This window comes from Nicotiana tabacum, chromosome 20 (assembly GCF_000715075.1).
Source record: "Nicotiana tabacum cultivar K326 chromosome 20, ASM71507v2, whole genome shotgun sequence".
NCBI classification, from domain to species: Eukaryota; Viridiplantae; Streptophyta; class Magnoliopsida; order Solanales; family Solanaceae; genus Nicotiana; species Nicotiana tabacum.
The window spans coordinates 21166625-21181638 of record NC_134099.1 but is presented as its reverse complement, the minus strand read 5'-3'; the positions used below and the strand labels follow the sequence as shown (position 1 = coordinate 21181638).

General features: G+C 33.9%; 1 protein-coding gene across 2 annotated transcripts; it reads left to right on the top strand.

Moving 5' to 3' along the window:
* Positions 1–2220: 2220 nt before the first annotated feature.
* LOC107808366 (phosphate transporter PHO1 homolog 10) lies at positions 2221–8934 on the top strand. Of its 2 annotated transcripts, none has more exons than XM_016632874.2 (14): positions 2221–2345; positions 3651–4322; positions 4498–4834; positions 4956–5004; positions 5145–5216; positions 5341–5470; positions 5634–5754; positions 5877–6129; positions 6210–6314; positions 6402–6446; positions 6530–6679; positions 7493–7771; positions 7859–7995; positions 8211–8934. In XM_016632874.2, the coding sequence occupies exons 2-14, from the start codon at positions 3761–3763 to the stop codon at positions 8314–8316; spliced, it is 2346 nt and encodes a 781-aa protein (XP_016488360.2). In that variant the 5' UTR covers positions 2221–2345; positions 3651–3760; the 3' UTR covers positions 8317–8934. The 2 variants fall into 2 exon arrangements, with proteins under 2 accessions (XP_016488360.2, XP_016488362.2); XM_016632876.2 differs by lacking the exon at positions 2221–2345 and adding an exon at positions 2457–2595.
* The last annotated feature ends 6080 nt before the right edge of the window (positions 8935–15014 follow it).

The window sequence follows — 15014 nt, the reverse complement described above, 5'->3', positions numbered from 1 at the left end:
CTATTAAAATATTCTTATGACAAAATTTTCTTAGTATAACACATAATAGTTAACTTTTTAGTCGTCTGACAATAATGTTTCGTTGATGTACACTTTCAAGGTTAACCGAATTTAGTAATTAAATATAAAAATCAATAAGATACCTAAATAATAATAATCACTTCACATTCGTAAAAGATATAACAATTTAGTAGATCTTAACATATGATATGAATACGAAAGAACAAAGAGATTAACACCTTTCAGTAAAACTTGATGAGAAAGTGATCATACAATTCATTATTTAAGGTTAATAAATATGGAGCACTTCATATACTATTAATCCCGCAAGATAATCCCAAATATTTCTAGATATTTTCTAAAGAAAATCTTAAAAGTATATACGAAAATTATATATTTATAAGTCGGTTTGGTTTGGATTTTTTACTCAATACCAAACCAAATCAAACCAAACCTAGTCGGATTTTTTAATCGGTTTGGTTTGACTTTTTGGTTTGATGCGGTTTTCCGGTTCGATTTGTATACCCCTAGGTGTTATTCAGATGCCCATGACGGAAGGTGTGCTGATGAGGGCGCGCCAAAGAGGATTGACATGCTTCTAGGTTGACAAACTTATGAAGGAGTGCACATGTCACCTTAGGCGAATCTCATATCAAAATAGGCGAGGAAAATGAAGAGCATTATGAGGTATGACATAAGTTCACATGGTATTGGTATGTGTGCTTTTGGGGATCGAAGTGGCATAACCCGAAAGACAAATCCATGAGAGGCCAGGTCCAAAGCGGACAATACGTGCCATGGATTTAGATCGTGACAAATATGGTATCAGAGCTGAATCTCTACGATGGTGGGGCAAAGAAAGTGAAAAGTTTTATGATACAAATTTGTATATCGTACACGCTCGAAAAATAACACCATGAAAAATCCGAAAACGGATAATACATGTTATAAACCTGGATCGTGACAATCACTGGAACGCACCAAATAACTTTTGTTAGTGCGCAATGATAAATTCCGAAACCAACTTTAGAAAATGCGTTACGAAAGTCATTTGAAAAAGTTTATACTCTTTCTATCTCAAAAATTTATTAAACTTACAATTAAAATCCCAACCTTCCCCACCAACATTCGAGGGCCATACCTATTATTGAGCACTAAAATTAAAATCTCTTACTTTCCCCTATAGTGAAGGAAAAAGGAATAATATATTTTTTTGGGTACGAAAAAGAGAATGTTTGACAAAAATGTTGCGTATAAAATTGCTATAGCAATGAGGACCGCCACATTAGCATCAAATTCCGCAGAAATTCACACCATGAAACAGAAAAAAAAAAAAACAGCTACTGTGCTGAGGACACGTGTTCAATAATGGACGACCTAACGAATCTGATAAGTACAAAAATGGCATATCCTCTGTGGTCGAGTTCACCGTAACCTTCTCTCTTCAGGGTCTACTCTAAAATCTATCATTATACTAACATTCGATCATTATGATTCAATTCTAAATTAAGTAAAATAATTATATTAGTTATTCATCATAACATAGTTTTATTTATGTTGACAGTTAATTTGCCGTAATATTTTTTCTTTTTATACCTACTCAATGTAATGTAGAAATGACACGAGGTGGCCATTTTAAATGGATGCTATTTAAAAATTGGTCATTGCATCCTCAATTTTAAATTTCTAGTTTAATTTTTCAGGACATAAATATTCTGAATTATCCCGAAGTTAAGATTTTTAGTTTACAAATTTAGGATAAAATAAGTACTGACTAATACGGCTATCTGTGCACTGTGGGGGCTTGTAGTAGGTTAACAATTTATATAAAACTAATTAATTTATGACAAATTCTCACAAATAGAATGCAAACATGTTATTTGCTTGATATTAGACTTAATAGTAGTTGTTATCCAAAATTAAGCATTGTTTTTTCTTTTTTAAACATTAAAATATCAAATTTAAATACACACTGAAATATTTGAATATTGAACGCTTCAGACTTAGTGTTTTTTTCAACATGTGAAATGTGAAGGTTTATAATTTATCTTTACCAATAAAAAGATTGTCGTATAGGTTAAAAAAGGCGAAAAATTCTAAAGTCAACACAAAGCAGAACGTCGATTGCTTGAGAGCATAGTATTACGGTAGGTTAAGTAACACGAGATTACCCAGAGTCCTAAATAACTAAAACGAGCGCGTTACAGCTGATGATTGTCTGTTGATATTACAATTCAAAACTTGTACTATAAATTCGCAGCATTTATTCACATTCTAAAAAGTTCTTCTTCATCCATTCTCCAGTTTCTGCATCACCTACCTTTTCAAAGTTCAAACGGTGAACGGTACCGACCAATTTCACACTTTTTTTTTGTATAATGCAACATGCATGTGTTTTTTGTAGTTTTCACAATATGTATGTGCGCGTTTGTTTGTGTTTGTGTTTGTGTTTTTGGCACATAAATTACAGGGAAAATGAATCGTGGCTCTGGGGCATTGAGCTCTACATGTAATTATATTTACATTCTGTATTGAAGGAAGTTTCTGGTTCTGGGTTTTGCATTTGAGTTGAAGCATAATTGGTAAAGTGGAAAGGTTGTTGGTTTGTATTTCAATATTGTATGCTTAGTTCAATGTGCACTATTATCAGCTTAATGATATTCTTACGTGGAGTACTAATTAGTATAAGCTATTTTTGAAAGGCGAACTATTGGAAATCTGAAGTTTTTGTCCAATTAGCTTCTCCACGTTTCTCGTTCAGTGACCCAAATTGGTTTGAGTGATTGCTTCTTACCCAAGTTGGCAAACTTGATTAGATTCTGGTGATTTCTGAGAGAAAAGCATGAGTTGCTGATTGCAATACTCGATAGTAGGATTTATGAACTAAGCAGAGAAAAGTATGAGTTGCAGATCACATATATACTTGATAGTGATGATTTTTAGCATTTTAGTAAAATTTAACATATAATAACTGGCTAGTTACCATTTTTACTAGGTCATCAATTAATGTTTATCATAGATATTTACTTGTAATTACTCGTCCATATATAGAACTTAAAACTCTACCTGATATGGTAGGCCAATTGAGGGATAGCTTCCGGTACAAATGTGGATTCGTTGGATTCGTCAAAATGAGAAGTCCCTGTAGCTAGTCATTGCTTCACCTGATGATTGAAAAGATGGAGTAAACTTCAGCCCATCACTAAAATTGATATATAGACTTGTGTTTAAATGCTAGCTTTCTTCTTAGCGTTGGAAAGGTCCCAAGTAATATTATTCCAGTGCCTCTTCAACCATAGCAAAAGTTTCTATCTCTCTTTGTTTCTTCTCATTCTTATTTGTGGGAAGGAGGAATAAGTTGTTAGTTTAGCCTCCTCTATTCATCTGATTTTATATCTTTGCTTGGATTTTCACATTTTCTTCTAAAGCGCTGATCTGAGATATTATGAGCTAAATTGAAAGGCAGATAGAATAAACTTTGTGATGCTGATTTTTTTGTGTAATTGGATGCCCAATTCTCATTTTCTATGTCAGTTGTTAATAGCACATTGTTCTGTCATGCTAATCCATGCAGGAAAAATATATAGTTCCATTTATTATTTCGAATCTTTATCTCACTGAAACTCGATCAATTGAATGTGAGTTTGCAGATATATCCTCAGCAGTAAGGCTTTTGCTTTCAGTAAAGGGTATAACTATTAAGTTTCAGGCGGTCATAAACAGATAAAAATAAAACATTGGAGTTTGTTGAGTCACAAGAATGAAGTTTGGTAAGGAATTCAAACGGGAAATGGTCCCAGAGTGGATAGAAGCTTATGTGGATTACAATGGACTCAAACAAATATTACAGGATATCCGCCGTTCCAAGGAAAGCAAACAGCCTCCAACTCCTGCAAGAAGTTTAGACCAGAGGTTGGCATTATATCGGAACTTTAGTGGTCTAAATCTACAATCCAGTACTCAGAATACTGGTGATATTGAGGACCAGGTGATAGCAGTGAACACGGTGCAACATGAAAACTCCGGAAAGTTTTACATAACAAAATTCCTGGGATCTCCTGAAGGAGCAGAGAATGAAATTAGTTTCTTTAACAAACTAGACCATGAGTTCAACAAGGTTAATACCTTCTATAAGGACAAGGTGGATGAAGTCATGAGGGAAGTAACTTTGCTGAATAAGCAGATGGATGCGTTGATTGCTTTACGTATCAAGGTGATGGATCCTGGTTTCGATGCTTTTGGCTCCCTTCAACGTCTTTCATTTGACATTAACAATTCAACGCCCTCGAGGATTACATCTCCTCTCAGAATGACAACTGTAGGTATGGGAGACAACCGCATGCACTTCATGAATTTCACATATAGACTATCTTTACCTTAATGGTGTAATTAAGCAGAAATAAATGAGATTCAGGAGAATATTTTTTGCCTTAGATGATGTTTATGTTATTTGGTTTTAGTGCATTTTCAGATTCTTAACTAACTGTCAATGTACAGATACAGATCATATGACTGTCGGCACAAGTTTCGACCCAAGTTACAGCAGACAGGGTTCTAGTACTAATGCCTCACATCCTAAGGTTCCCATTAACCGTAATACTTTAAGAGAGAAGAGAGATATCGATTCACATAAATCAGATCCTCTTGAAATCCTAGATCACATTAAGATTGTTAATACTTTTGAAAGTCCCATGTCGACTATAAGAGGTGTTTTGAGAGAATCCAAAGAGAATGATTTGAGTTATAAGAAAGAGGAACTAAAGAAGGTTGAACAGAGGCTGAAGATTATTTTCTTTGAGTTCTATCAAAAACTTCGCCTTCTAAAACACTTCAGGTACTGGAAAATAGAGCTTGATTTGCTTTCCTTTCCAAAATAATTCTGTCAATTTACTTTAATTTTCTATACTCGATGGCTCTCTGTACTGGCCTGCTAATTTTTGGATGAATTGTACCAGCTATATGAACCTTTCTGCATTGGCCAAGATCCTCAAAAAATATGAAAAGGTCAAGTTTCACTAACCAAAATCTTATTTGCATTACATCAGTTACAAGTGAGCAACATTCTGAACAAGCACCAAAAATGCTTCAGTCTGTCACTTTGGATCTTGAGATCCTAAAATGTTGAATCTTTTTTCCGAGTGCAGATTACATCTAGAAAAGCAGCAAGGTCATACATGAAAATGGTGGATAAATCTTACCTTGGAAGCTCTGAGGAGGTTAGTCTAATCTATCTTTCCACCATTAGGATTATGGCATACTTTTAAACTGAAATTTTTATCACGCTGGATGCCTTTTCTTGAAAATGACTATATACATTGATGGTATCATGTCATTCTTTAGGTTACTAGTCTTCTGGACAGGGTAGAGACCACCTTCATCAAGCATTTTTCACACTCAAACCGCAGAAAAGGCATGAAAATATTGCGTCCAAAGCATAAGATAGAGAAACATCGTATAACATTCCTGTCAGGCAAGTAATACAAACATATGATGTACTATCATTTTAAAGTGTAGAACCGACGGGACAGTCACTTTTTTCTTCAGATATAACATGATTTCAGTTTTTGGTTTTATGAAACCCTTTGTATTTTGGGACTTCACTTTGATTCCAACTCGTCCTTCAAAATTTCCAGGTTTTCTCTCTGGCTGCTCGATTGCTCTACTAGTTGCTTTTATTCTATTAAGAGATGACAGAAAGCTGATGGATAAAGAAGAAGGGACCTCTTATTTGGACAAGATAGTCCCACTTTACAGGTAAAGAAGGATCAAACTCTTTTCTACTAAGATTTTACCAATACAAGCACAGGTGAAAACCCACATTTTTGAGTTCCTAAACCTGTAATTTGACTAGAGAAATGTTTTGAATTGTCTGGCAGTTTTTATGCATACATTGTGCTGCATATGCTTTTATATGCTGCAAACATATATTTCTGGAGGCGCTACAAAATAAACTATGCGTTTATCTTTGGTTTCAAGCAAGGAACCGAGTTAAGCTATAGGGAAGTCTTTCTTCTTAGTAATGGTCTCGCAATGCTTGTCTTTGCCGCTCTCCTGATGCATCTGCACATGAATTCAAGAGCTGAAGAATATGTAACACGTATTGAATATGTTCCTTTGGGATTGATGACGGTAAGATTTTAGAGCTTTCTGACTGATCGGTTCTACTGCAGTTATATACTTTCTTTCACCAAAGATAATTCTGTATGCAGGTTCTTCTTTTTATTACTTTCTGCCCATTCAACATCATTTATCGCTCAAGTCGTTTGTTCCTTATAAGATGCATCTTTCGCTGCATCTGCGCTCCTCTTTACAAGGTAATTCGACAGATAATGGGTTGTAAATAAAAAACATATAGTTATCTCTGGGTGGGCTAACTCTCTTTAAATTCTCATTGTGTGCAGGTTACTCTTCCAGATTTCTTTCTAGCAGATCAACTTACTAGCCAGGTCTGTGATTTCCCTACATGTAGAGTTTAGTTTCTACTTCGTCTTTTAGTTGTTTAGTGGTTTTAACTTCCTACATAACACAGGTTGAGGCAATAAGGAGTTTGGAGTACTACATTTGCTATTATACGTGGGTTAAATCTTCTCACGGACATAATACGTGCCAAAGTCACAATGTGTATAACATATTTTACTTCATCCTAGCGGTCATACCATATTGGTTTCGGTTTTTCCAGGTCTGATATCTTCTTCTGATTGTTATTTCTCTACGATTAGTTGTGCATGTGAAAAGATGAGTGACACTAAGGATCTACCATCCTTCTTCTTTCAACTCTTATGATTCCTTGCCTCGACTTATTTCCAAGACGAGTTAATCTTCTAGTTTGTTTTGGCAATTATGAAATCTTACATTCCTTGTTCAGCTATATCGTAGGTGGCTTCAAAGCATAAATCAGGTTTTGTAAGGAAATCTCTTCTCTTAAGATATTTTCATCTTCTCAATAAAATACTGAATAACCGATATGTCTTGCTTCTATAGAAAATTGAAGTCTCAGCGATATTATCCTTCATGGTTAAGGATGCCATAACTAGTTGTAAGTAGAAATTCTCATAAGCATTGAACCTATAATTCCACTATGATATATGTGAACAATCCGAGTATCCAAACCAAGACCTAAGATAATGATGTAGTAGTCCTAGACTTTATAAACCCTTTTAAAAATCTGTACATAATCCCTGTGGAACAACTATTATCAACACCCTCCTGCATATTTAAACCAATTTTGTGCTTCATGCATGAACTTTAGCACAAACATATGAGTGGCAGAATATGGGCTTACAAAGGTTAGCTCTAATAGCTTGTGAAAGATATGAGCATCCGACTTAAAAACCTCATAGTAACGGTAGAGAGACGCCTTTGGAAGTCCTTACACAACCCACGTGGGCCAATTATATAACTGAACAATATCTTTATGCCATTTCTTTCAATACTCGAGCAGGAAATATTTTCCTTTAAAGTAGACTTACACCTGGTTATGCTTTCACTGTAGTGTATCCGTCGACTGTTTGAAGAAAAAGATCAAGCACAGGCATACAATGCCTTGAGATACTTTTTGACAATTCTGGCAGTTGTTATTAAAACAGCTTATAGTCTGAGAAAAAGTTTGACTTGGGAGGTGTTGGCTATTCTTAGCTCACTTGTCACAACTCTTTTCAACACATACTGGGATATAGTTGTAGATTGGGGGTTATTGAGAAGGAAGTCCAAGAACAAGTTCTTGCGGGATAAGCTCGTACTGCGCCATAAAAGTGTATACTTCATAGCCATGGTAATTTCTATATAACAATTAAGTTGCTTCAATTCATCTTATGATGGGCTGGCAGCCACTCTAATCTTTTCTTCGACCTTCTCACAGGTCTTGGATGTCTTGCTTAGATTTGCTTGGCTACAACTGGTATTAAAATTTAATGTGCCTTCTTTGCAAGGAAGTACTGTCTCAAGCATATTTGCTTGCTTAGAAGTACTTCGACGTGGCATGTGGAATTTTTTCAGGTATGACCATCTTTGTCGCTGAATTTTTCTGTTTGGGGAGTCATTCCCATTCTCACGTCAATGATCACATTATGTCAAAGGGAGAATTTTTTGACTGACATATATTTATGATCTCGAAATTCTGTGAAATGACATTGGAACACTCTCACAGTCCAAGTTACAAATCTTCTTGATAATTGTACACGAACTGAGATAAAATTTTGATTTATTATCAGGTTGGAAAATGAGCACCTGAACAATGTAGGAAAATATCGCGCATTCAAGTCAGTACCACTTCCTTTCGTTTACCATGAAGAGGATGATGAGGACAAAGAAGAATAAAGATGAACATAATGTCTATCCATCAACTCATCAGATTGCTAGCAACTGCCAAGTTGTAGCAACCAATAAAAGTCATTCACAATGAAGAATTCATATGTCAAATGTTGCCTGATATAGTACAACATTTCACATCAAAGCTCAAGAAGTTTTCTACACTTCTGGACCTAAAGGAGGATCAGGAGAGTTGAACACATGTGAAAAGAGGTTAATGTTCAGAAACAAAGACTAGGCAGACTACAGAAGCTGCAGATTTCTTTAAGGGTTATTTTATTGGCCCTTAGCTACAGAACAAGGCAAGATCAATGGTGATGAGGAGGAGAGAGAGAATACAAAAAGTTACAAAAAAGAAAAAGAATAGAAAATGGATATATTCTTTAAAGTTATTTAAATGTATAGTTGAAGTTCACAAATAGTGGATGCAATCACACGTACTACATCTGCCCATGGTATAGCGAATCAAGCAAACTTTTCTGTATTATTTTTTCAAAGCCAATAGTGCATTGTTCCTAGTTGAGAATGATTTTGAACTAGTGATTCATTGATATGTTCTCAAACTTCATAGGTTATTATATTCCTTTTGTTAACGAAACAATACCAAATATAGTATTTCGTTTTCCATTAAATGGTGTAATCCATATATTTTTTTCATTTTTCGTTGCTAAGCTTAACTGCTATCTAAAAGACACTAGTTGTGCCAGCCCTGAAAAATTAAAAGGCTACTTTTTATTTATTTATTATTATTAACAATTTTGATTGAATAAAATTAAAAACTGCCATTACCCGTGAGACAAATACGTTTGCTGATTCTCTTTTTACCTTGATTAAATAAGTACATAATCTATTCCAAAATAATCAGAATTTAATTAAGTCTCTTTATCTAGAATTTAATATTTAACATCGTCATTTTCTTTCAGTCATGCATAATTTCAGTGCAAAATATTATTCGAAATTAATCCTCCAAAAAATGAGATTAAAAAATCCTCTAAAAATAATGATAATGGAGATGCAGTATTTTCCTCTCTCAAAACAAAAAAAAAAGGAATTACTATTCCAGTTTTCTTGACTAATCATCCTTGACTTGTCCAAAACGAAAATACATCTGACTTTCTTCCTAAGAAAAAGAGAGACATACTTTTTAAATAAGAAGAAAAAGTATTAAAAAGAAAAAAGACCATGCCGAAAGAAAAGGAGTATTATTCTCTGGAGAAAGAGGGTTTAAGAAGAGGTTTATGAGCAGTCAGTGGAAACTTCTCTTCCACACTTTCAGACTCAAACCCTAGCTCCACCACAATCCCCAACACCATGTCTTCTTCCACAGAATCCTCACCGACCCACGAATCAAAATCCGATCTTGCACCGACCCACGAATCAAAATCCGAACTTGAACCGACCTGTCACCCCGAAACTGCTGAAACCCAAAACTCTAAAGAGGAAATCAAAGCAGGAACCCACGAAGAAAATGGAGAAAAAGAAAAAGACAGAGATACCAATTTGGAAGAAGAAGAAGAAGAAGAAGAGGGTGAATGTGGGTTTTGTTTGTTTATGAAAGGGGGAGGGTGTAAAGACGCATTTATTGACTGGGAAAAATGCATTGAAGAAGGGGAAAAGAACAAAGAGGATATTGTAGAGAAGTGTTTTGAGGTTACTTCTGCTTTGAAGAAGTGTATGGAAGCTCATAGTGATTATTATGCCCCTATATTACAGGCCGAGAAAGCTGCTGAGGCTGAATTGGAGAAGGAATTGGACAAAGAGAAGGAGAAAGAGGAGCAAGGAAATGATGATGGCGCTTCGAGATCCGTGTCCTTGGACCCTACATTGGACGGGAATTCAAATAGTTCTTAGCTAAATCAGGGCTAGTAAGTCACTGCAGAATAAAAAAAATTGATCTTTTTAAATATTGGGGGTGGGGGTTATAGGTGATTTTGATAATTAGAATGTGGGAAATTTAGGAGATTTTTTTGAATTGAGGGAAGAGAATTAAGAGCTTTTGGCTAATGATATAATTCCCATAACTGTACTGAATTTGCCTCAAATTTTAATCGTTATACGTTTCTTTTTTAGCTGAGTGATTAGTCGCATTTCTTTCGTGTCATTTAGTGTAGACGTTATAGTTTCTTCTGATTTTGTGATAATAATGATGCTGGATTGAGTAGAAGAAATCTTCCAGCTATGGCATTCAACTCTTGATCTGAATAAATAAGAATTTGATGTTAAATAAGAATTTGGTTATTAGCTACTTTTGGATAAATAAGAATTTGATGTTAATTTTTTGCTGCTGGAATTGGTATAGTAAATGTTATTTATGTGTAAATGCATCAATGAAAATCATATGGATTGACTACATTCTATCTTGTATTCTTCATCACTTAAGGAGTATCTTGTTCTTTCTGCAAGATTACATTTTTTAGAGCTTTGGTAATGTACAAGATAAGAATGCAAAATTTTCTGTTGTTTAGCGGAAGATCGACTAAGCAAGATAAGAATGTAAGATTTCATTTGTTAGAGATCTGGTAATATGCGTATTGCATCTTGTTTTTTTTTATAAGGTAAATTGTATTAATCAAAAGGGAGAAAACTCCTGTATACAAGAAGTATACCAAAAAGTAGAGAATTTACATCAGAACATGATTCTCTACAAAAGATGCCCAATCTTCTATACAAGTAGGGGCTATATGAGTGCACCAAAAAGCGATCAAAGATAAGATCCAGGCGCTAGTCATATAGTTTATCAAAGTAAATCTTAATAGTTGTAGTGGTATAACAGTGAGACATTGGTTTGATTACTCGTTGATGACATCAATCCCTTGTTTCTGAGAGCTCCCTGAAAATTTTATATTAACTTTCTGAAAACTATTTTGTTTTAAAGTCAACTTCATTTGCTTATCCAATGCAGTACAAGAGTTTTTGATTTTTTCCAATTGCTTGCTAAAGACGAGTAGTGAATGGTGTAACGTATCCCAAAAAAGGGTAGTGAATATGATACGATTGGCGTTTTTAGTGTTTCCCAGTCTTTGCCTTGCTCCATCTTTCCGTGTTGTTGCCTGCAAAAATTTTAAGTCACTAAACTGTTAATTATATACATCCTTACCATGTATAGCTTTTATTTATTTCCTTTAGAGATTTGACAATACAATGAAGTATATTTTTTAATTGTATCCTAATGTTGCTGCTGATCACCTGATCTTTCATAAACATACTCACTGTTCCATCGTATCATAATAATGGTGGGTATCTGCTTGTGCAATGCATTTTACCATCACTGAAGTTGTCCTCTGCATATGTACTATAAGCTGATGTGCCATCATGTTGTGCTGCTTCTTAAGCAGATGTCATACCCAGAGGAAAGTACTGTTTTAAGTTGGTAAATATGGTTATTTTTTATGGCTTCTTAACATTTACACCTGTATTCAGCAGTGTACCTTGGAAAATGTGTGGAAAGAAACTCTAGAAATTGTGATTGAAGTTTTAGATTGAGTTGGAGTCAAGTGACAACTAGATTAGAGGATATCTGGGGCTTGTGTTAGTGGTCTTCATATATGACTTTTCTCGAGTTTTGTCCAGTATTTCTTGATTGAATCTCCTTTTTCTGTGGCTAGCTAGAAATGGTCTTTTCCTCAAGTCAAATAAACTTCGTAGAAGGTAAGCTACTTCATGAAAGCTAAGGTGATGTAATGCTGTTTGTTTGTCTCATGCTTTCATTCATCTCAAAGTTGTGGGGGTGGGAGGGGGGGGGATTGGTGGATGGTGACACAGTTGAACAAGGATTTGAATTATATTGTAGTTGTGCATTTCACTAATTGCTGTACACTTATTACAAAGTAACTCTCCTTTGGTTTACATGTTGCACTCCTCTTTATCTCAGGAAAACAGATCCTTTTTCTCTTGCACATTCGGTGCGGATAAGTTTTTATCGTTCTAGAATTAAAGGTGTTTTAAACAGGGTAAAGGGTGGTAAAACCTTAATGATAAACTAGCATCATATATATAAATTCTGGTAGTTCTGGCTCCACTTTTTTCATACTGATATCTCCTATCTATAAATTCGACTGTTCCAGTGCTTTATACTACGTATTCTTACAACGGTTGAGGATTGTTGTATACATGTTTTATTGAACTCTTATAAATGCCAGCATATTGCCACCTTAAGTACAAAAAGGATCACAAAATCTAGGTGGAAGCAAACTATTTTAGAGTTGAGCCATGGTATTCCCATTTAGGATTGGAGTGTAACAAATGAATGTTTTAGTTTCACATTAGACAATCAAGAAGAAAAAAGAAAAAGCAACCAAGTTGACCGACTCTTTGTGGTGATATGAACAACTATTCATATAATTTTAACTTTACATACTCTTAGCCTTTTAGTGGTAACTTTACATACTCTTAGCCTTTTAGTGGTGGCAAAATGTTTAAAAAAAAAATAGTTATCCACATATATTATTCATTAAAAATGGATTGAATAATAAACTTTTAAAAAGTGAATCAAATATTAGTAAGAATCATATTATCCACTTAGAAAATGGATAACCAATGAATAATTAATAAGTTTAATTTTTATATTTGTAAAATCCCAAATCAAGAGTTCCTCAAGTCTCTCAAAAGTGTTCATATTCAAAAATCATGAATAATATAAATATCTATATTATTTGTCATTACTCATTATCCGAGTTCCTTTTCAGAACTTACTCGGGTAAAGTGGCCCAAAAAGTGGTGGTTTAATTAGAGCAGCCCATCAGGCAATTTTGGGCTTAGACGACACAGGCCCGTTATCCTTCCACTGCACAGAGCGGGAGCTAAGCGTTTTATCCTCACTGCACAGAGCGGTTCGTTGCTCTGTGGAACCAGCCTCACGCAGTTCGCCCCACTCTAGGAGCCAAGCAACCCATACCTTCGTCTGGGCCGCGTGACCCAACTCTGTGCTTGGATAGGGCAGGCCAGATATTAGCCACCAATATTCCACCACATTAATGCCCCTACTTGAGTTATAAGCCCACGTTACTGAGCTCGGCGATGTAAACTGTCTTCTCTATCAAATATAAAGTGACAAATATTATGTTAAATTAACGATGTGGGATACAACCTGCTTTGAAGATCTTCTATTGGATTAGTTCTTTTACTTTTGAACCAATGTAAAAAGATAAACTTCTTAAAAATTGGATGTCATATTCTATTTCTAAACCTCTATATGTGACTTATTGCAATTAAGCACCATCCCAAACTAAATTGAAATGTTTTGAACATTCAGAAGGTATCGATGCAAATGTTGTCCTTAATTCTAACACATTACCTATAACCTCACTTTACTAGTACTAGTAAGTACAAAATACACTTTCATTTTTATCAGACACATTATTGAAAAAACAAATAAATGAAGAAGAGCTTTTTTGGTGGCAATGTATTCAAAAGGTAAAATCCTCAGAAAGGGAGATGAAGCATTTATTATTAGGGTTTGACTTATTTAATAACGATTAGTATAATTTAATATTGGGTGAAAATCATTTACTTCTCCCAAATTTACTTTAAAAATCAAACTCTTCCTCCAACTTCGAACAATCATTATTTTACTCCTCATATCAATGGTGACTTCTTAAAATGCCTATTTCAGCCTCTACAATTTTTATTTCTTAATATAATGATAATTTTTATTTTAATTTATGTTATCGACTTACCTATAGACAAGTTTAAAAAAATCGGAACCAAAAAAGGTAAGAAGTAATAGTCAAGCATACAAGTTAATGATGTTCAATAGTGAAATAAATGAAAAAAATTACAATATATAATTTTCTCGTATCAGTAATTTTATTAATAACAATCAAAACTTAATCTATTTACAAAATTGAGAATAAAAAAGAGTGAAATTTTATAAATTATACAATGAAGATAATAAAAAAAATAATGGGCATAAAATAGAGGTAAATTTTATAATAAATTTACAAAAATTATCTACTTACACTTTACATGAACTTTAATTAAAATTTAGAAAAAAATCTAGTAATAATAATCAAAACTCAAAAATTATATACACATAGCGAATCATAAAAATAGTAGAACTTAAAATGTCACACACACAGACATACATTGTATGTATTTTAATATATATATATGTTATGATAAATATCACATTATGGTGGATGTCTACGCTTCTTCCATGATCTTCATCTCAAATGCTTAATGACATATTTTGTATGTTCAATGACATATTCCATGACATATTTTCTTCACTTTTATGCCTATATAAAGGCCTTTTAATAGATAGGAAAATACACACAATTGAAGAAGAAAATCTCTTCCTTCTCTCTATTTCCATTTCTTACTTATGTTTTACTAAATTGCTTTTATTTTCTTGTTCCATATTGTTACTTTGAGTTATATTTCATAACTCGTTATCAGCACGAGTCTCTAACCAGTTCTATATATATCTACAAAATTGTCCTACATCCAGAAAGATTGCAATCAGAAGTCATACATATCATTTCATGGTTGAAAGTAAAGAGAAACTACATATGGTAAGTAATGAAACATAAGAAGGTATGATTATCTTATACTTGTCATTCCTCTAGTGTCTCGTATGTACACAACTGCATACCATACATGTATTACATAAGCACATATTAATATTAAATCTTTAATATCACATGAATGGAATAAAATTTTCGAAGTTCTATATGTGAAAATTATAGTAGAAGTTAATTGTTGATATG